We start from the raw sequence: 6,336 nt of genomic DNA, 5'->3' as shown, positions 1-6,336 counted from the left end.
TATGCACAGTTAGGACACATTAAAAGTAGTTTTTCTACTTGGAATGGATATTTATTTGATATCTTCTTTATTGATAAATAAAACCAACAATACACAAACAAAGAAGACATTAGCTGGGGAGCTGGTTTCACTCCTCATTGTGAGTATCTGCAAGGTTCTTTCTCTTGCCCTGCTCATGAACACGGTTGCCCCATGTGTAGGTGAGGTACATCAAAACCATGGCTGTGAAAGGCAAACAGAAAGAACACAAATTTAGGCATTCTAACATTCATTTAAAAATGAATAAACAAAAGTACCTAATGTCATCCTGACTAGATTCTTTAACAAGACAGGTTAATAATTTTTACAAATATTCTGCACGTTTTAACAAATCTTGATCTTCACAATAAATACCACTCGACAAGTTTATAGACAGTATAGAGATATAGGGTAGTGCAATGGTCTACAACACCCACACACCACTAGAATTCAGGTTAAAATTTCATCGGTCATGACTGGCTATGGATAAGTGCCCTGTCCAGGGTATCCTTGCCTTGCGCCCAGCACCTGCTGCAGCCCTGACTATGATAAACATTTACATTTTGGACATTTAGCAGACACTTTGATCTAAAGCAACTTAAGTACACAGTATAAGCATTTGAGAGTTAAGAGTTTTACTCAAAGGCCCAACAATTGCAACCTGGCAGAGGTGGGGTTTGAACCAGCAGCCTTCTGCTTAATAGTCCAGTACCCTAACTGCTAGGCTACAACTGCCTCTGATAAAGCTTGATGAAAATAAGTCATATTTTTATTCAAACTTTACAGAATGCTTTTGTTTGCAGTAATTCTGTCCTTCTGTGTATTTGTTTACATTAGGGCAAACGAAGCACCCAGCACCTGCACCAGTACAGCTATGTGAATAAGTTTGCAAATAATATAATAAACATAGTAACATACAAATCTGTTAAGCTTCCATGTAAGGACAAAAGGTAGTACTTACGAGGTGCAATCTTAAAGACTGATGATGTAAATCTTCTCCAAACATTTGGGATCCCCTTTGAAAAGTAGTTGGGAAAAGCCCTTTGCTCAAAGGGTGAGATGCTGTATGTAATTATATGTCTTACTCTGGCCAAATCTCCAAAGTGTCGACCCATTGTGTCAAGACAGCTGGACAAAGAAACAAGAAAGACAATATTTATTTATAAATATTTGTTTATTTTTAACAATTCATCTGCTGCAAAAGCATCCAGCTCATTAAGGTTTGATAACTTTCATGCTGCAACTGCTTACTCATAATCTTATAATCAACATTTAAACAAATACAAATATAAGCAAAACAACACATCATACCTGCCTATTCACTTTGGGTTGGAATATTAAGGGTTAGAAAAAAAAAGCCTGTTTAACTTCCTTTAGTATTGGTTAAAAAAACATTAGTTTCTCCAAATGGGTGGGCCTTGTTATCGCTTACCTTATAGTTCCAACCGCTGTGGGAACACAGTAGTAATATACTGTATATCAAGTGTGAGTTTTGTATAGTCACACACGGACCAGTAGTTATGGCTGTTCTTTTATTTAATGAATAAACATAAGGTATCCAAAGACTATTGTTTTATCTGTTCCGTTTTATTTGAGAGTATACAAGAACAGAATGTTTGTTTATTAGGATTTTAATGTCATGTTTTACACTTTGGTTACATTCATGACAAAAACAGTAGTTACTCGTAACACACAAGGTTCATCAGTTCACAAGTTTTAACGTAAAATACAGTCACAGACAATTTCGTATCTCCAATTCACCTTACTTGCATGTCTTTGGACTGTGGGAAGAAACCAGAGCTCCTGGAGGAAACCCACACAGACACAGGGAGAACATGCAAACTCCATACAGAAAGGACCCGGACCGCCCCACCTGGAGATCGAACCCAGGACCTTTTTGCTGAGAGGTGACAGTGCTACCCACTAGGGCTGAAACGATTCCTCGAGTAACTCGAGTAAATCGATTACTAAAAATCATCGATTCAAATTTTTTGCATCGAGGAATCGTTTAATCCGCACAACCATATACAGCTCACGGTGTTTTACACGGACGACTTTCACTTTTGCGCAGCGTGTTTAACGCTGTGTGCAGGTGACGTGAAGAATCTGAGGGCTGCGTCCCAAATATCTTAAACATAAACAGAACTTAACAGGACTTAATCCGGGTTCTTTTTGCGGACAGTTTAATGAACACTACGTATTTGGACACGTTCGCCGCTCCTGCGAACCGAACGTATCAGTTTGATAGTAATAGCGAACAGGAGGAGACTGGACAGAGAAAACCACAGAAAGTTTGAGATCATTTTAAGCTGATAAAACTAAAACTCAGTATAACATCCACACCATCAGAGCGTCGTGTTTACTTTACTCATGTTTACTGACTTTACTTCGTTTCAACCACCACAGGCTTTTATGAAGATTTAGGCAAACACACACACACACCAGATCTACCTCATCTAGAGACACAATCCTGACAGATTTTTATTCCCCTACAAACACCACAAAACCTCCCAACAAAATATTAAAGCTTTATGTTCTGTGTGAGCTGTAGCTGAAAATTAGAGGCTTATGTTTATGTATTTTTGTTTATTATTATTTATGACTTGATGACCTGATGTTTCAGGTTGCCTGTTTACATTTTAAAAGTAAATTGATTTATTTTTGATTTATTTATTTTTGCATTTAAAAAATGTTAAACTGTCCTGTATGCAAGGAATAAAAATGTACAGTTTGGTTTAAGAAACATGTGTTATTTAATCTAATATGTATTTGTTTTTGCTCTTTGTTAAAGCAAAAGTATTTCTTATCCGATTACTCGATTAATCGCTGGAATAATCGATAGAATACTCGATTACAAAAATAATCGATAGTTGCAGCCCTACTACCCACTGAGCCACCAGAACAGAATGAAACAATGTGCACGGTGTATTGCATAAAGAGCTTGTGTGATAAAGCAATTTTTTGTAAAGAGGATTTGCACTTTGCTGAAGAGATGAGCCATTTTTGAGCCACTGTTATTTTTTGTTTTTATAAAGTATTATTTTCAGAATAAAGTCGAAATACTTTGAGAATAAAGTCATAATATTATCGCCAATGGCACAGCGATTCTTAGCACACTATCAAAGCTGGGTTAAGGAATAAGTTTCCAGATTTAAATCTAATTTAAATATTTGGTGAAATTTAAAGAAAGCAGAAAGCACAAATACCATAAAAAACTTAGAGCTGGAAGATTTCACAGAAGAAAATGAGAAGATGAGAGATGAGAAAGAGAGATGTCAGAAGCTTGTTAGCAAAAAATATGTTCCTTAAACTCTTTAGGACTTTAATCGAAGACACTAAAACCGTGTTTTAGGGCCACTGTTATTTTTTTTTTCGTAGTAAAGAAGAACCAGACTGAACAAGGTCCCATCCTATTCAGATAAATTAAAGAACTTTGGCTGTTGGGTTCTTTCTCTCTGACCAAGGGCCTACAAGGATGGTTAATTATAGAGAGTTTTGTAGTTATGCAAAGCATCTTCCATTTCAAAATTGAAGCCACTGTAATCTTAGGAACAATCAAAGCCTTACCTGGGTTTATCCACTAAGACAGTGACTAAGTCTGGCAGAGCTCTGGGACACAGTTCTATTGAGTGACGAATCAAAACTGGATCTTGGCCATATTGATCAGTGGTTTGTCTTGATAAGGACAAAGCTTATGGCCAGAAGAATACCATCCACACCGTTTGAGAAAGTTTGCTGCAGGAACTGGCAATATTGACCATATAACCAGCATCATGAATTAACAGAAAAACCATTGTGAGGTGGAATGTTATGCCTGCTGCCGGACTTTTCAGCAAGACAATGATCCATAGCACACTTCCAAGTAAACCAAAGCTTGATTACTTAGTCCTGAAACAGCCTTTTTAGTTTCCAGATTTCAATCCTTTAGAAATCTTTGGTGGAACAAAACCAATCAACCCTTAATGAGCTGGAAGATTTTGCGGAACAACAATGGTCAAGTATTCCAGGTGTCAGAAGCTTGTTAGCACTTACTAAAATCACTTATTAAGCTTATTAAGAAAAAAGGAAAACTACATGTTTGTCATTTACACTCACAATAGTAAATTTTTGCTTGTATCAACAAATATCCTTTCAGTTAATTGAGAATTCATTTTTTATTGAAATTTATACACATCACCACCATAATAACTTTTAATATTTAATTCATTAATTGCAATTTAATTAATTGCAAGTGTATGTCCAATCAATTTAAAATGAAAAAGATGAATTATTACTGAGCTCTAGACACGTCTCAATAACAATTAAAGCAAGCAAAATGCCCCAGACCACCATACAATCTGGAATGGCACAGCAAAAGATCTAATTAACTTTATGAAAAAGAAGTTTCAGTTATTGATTTTTTTTTTTTTTTTAAAGCTCTAAAAACATTTTTCACTTTCGTGATTGTGTAGACAGGTTAAAAATTACAACTACAACCATTCAGAATCAAAATAACACCTAAAGTGTAAAAAAAAACAAAAAAACAAGGGGGTCTGAATACTTTCTGAACATTTAACATTTTCGGCATTTAGCAGATGCTTTTATCCAAAGCAACTTACCATACTCTGACACTATACAGTCTAAGCAATTGAGGGTTGAGGGCCCTGCTCAAGAGCCCAACAGTGGTAACCTAGCAGTGGTGGGGGCTTGAACCAGTGACCTTTCGATTACTAGTCCTGTAACTCAACCACTACATCTGCCTACATGAACCCACTGTACAGAATGTATGGTAAGGATTAATCAGTTACTAAAAAAATAAAGAGACCACTGCAAAATAATTATTCTCTGGTTTTGCTATTTATATGTACCTACAGTATATACGTGTTACATTTTCTTTCATGTAGAACTAGTGACATTTCTCCCTAATGTCAAAATAAAATGTCATTTAGTTTTTTTTTTGCAGAAAATGACTACTCAAAAAGACCTTGAATAAAGCAGTTTGTAGTCTACAAAACATAATGCTAACATTTCAACTTAGGAAGAGTTTAGAAATCAGTACAACGTACTGTCAGTGACATCAAATATCAGCACTGTTCCAACATCAGAACACTACTGACCCCGCACGACCTGCGGTTAGCTGTTATCCATAAAAAGTACAGACATACGCAACTTTTAGCAAGTCAGACCTTGACATTTTTGTAGCTAGTAAAAGCATACAGAACGATAAATGTGCGTCAAGTCAAGGAGAAAAGCGCTCAGCGTTTGCGTTGCGATCTAGAGTTGTTCAAATGTAAAGACTATGCCCCCGAAATATGAAAATAAATAAATAGCTAATTATGTCTATATAATGACGCAGAAAATCTAAATATTGTACTATTATATATTGTACTGAGTAGGAGAGCAAGCTAGCTAACCATAACCTAAAGTCCTTGCTTGACTTTCAAATGGTTAGCGTAAGCATTTTGCTACCTACAACGTTTTCAAACGTTATCATAGTCAGCTAATTGTCACACACACTTACACGATATATTAAGAGTCTGCATTACCTACAAAACTCAGAAAAAGAGACATGATACAAAAAACATGAGTTATACACACGTACCTTCCAGCTAAGCGATAACCCCGAACAACGTATGCTTGGCACAGGGAGTAATCTTTTCTTCTTCTGCTTCTTTTTCTTCTTCGAATTATTTCATGTAAGGCTGCTGATAACGTTTGGCGTGTTACCGCCACCAAGTGGACTGGGAAAAAGCCGACGTCAAGCTATTTTCAATGTGCTATTTCTAGAATCAAATTATAAATACCAACCCTGCAGCGTTTAAATAAGTAACTAATGCTGTGTAGTTTTGTTAATTAAAAAGCACAGAAACTGAAAGTTCCAAACTTAAAACGGTGAACGGTTCCAGTGAAAAGGTAACGTTCCAGTTAGGAAACGGTGCTGGTCAAAATCCAGAAAGATAGTAAAGGACCCCAGTCATCCCAGTAATAGACTATTTTCTTTGTTACGGTCTGAAAAGCTAAGGATATATACATGTATATACATATATACATGTGAAAAAGTTAGAACACCCCATGAGAACCTTTGTCTTTTTGAACATATTTAAACAAATGAACATTTGAGCTTCATTTGAACAGTACTGAGAGACGGAGCTTATATAACTAAACAAAAAAAATTACTTTTAAACACAAGCTGTAAAATGTAATAAACAAAAAAGAAATTTTATTGTGAGGAAAAAGTTAGGACACCCTATGTCCTAATAACTGGTGTTTCCCCCTTTGGCTAAAATAACCTCAATTAGACGTTTCCTATAACCATCTACCAGTCTCTAACATCGACTG

The 6,336-nt window shown here is 35.9% G+C and overlaps 1 protein-coding gene across 1 annotated transcript; it reads right to left on the bottom strand.

Moving 5' to 3' along the window:
- Positions 1–50: 50 nt before the first annotated feature.
- Positions 51–5,696, bottom strand: LOC134308126 (cytochrome b-c1 complex subunit 8-like). The gene is made up of 3 exons (XM_062990660.1): positions 5,600–5,696; positions 980–1,146; positions 51–222 (listed from the first exon to the last, which is right to left on the bottom strand). The coding sequence occupies exons 2-3, from the start codon at positions 1,131–1,133 to the stop codon at positions 128–130; spliced, it is 249 nt and encodes an 82-aa protein (XP_062846730.1). The 5' UTR covers positions 1,134–1,146; positions 5,600–5,696; the 3' UTR covers positions 51–127.
- Between the last annotated feature and the right edge of the window lie 640 nt (positions 5,697–6,336).

This window comes from Trichomycterus rosablanca, unplaced genomic scaffold (assembly GCF_030014385.1).
Source record: "Trichomycterus rosablanca isolate fTriRos1 unplaced genomic scaffold, fTriRos1.hap1 scaffold_77, whole genome shotgun sequence".
NCBI lineage: Eukaryota > Metazoa > Chordata > Actinopteri > Siluriformes > Trichomycteridae > Trichomycterus > Trichomycterus rosablanca.
This window is presented reverse-complemented; position numbering and strand designations above follow the sequence as displayed.

Coding starts and splice junctions, on each gene's coding strand:
- LOC134308126 (XM_062990660.1), bottom strand. CDS start 1,133: ATGGGTCGACACTTTGGAGATTTGGCCAGAGTAAGACATATAATTACA. Junction 223..979: donor AGTCTTTAAGATTGCACCTC/GTAAGTACTACC, acceptor TGCCTTTCACAG/CCATGGTTTTGATGTACCTC.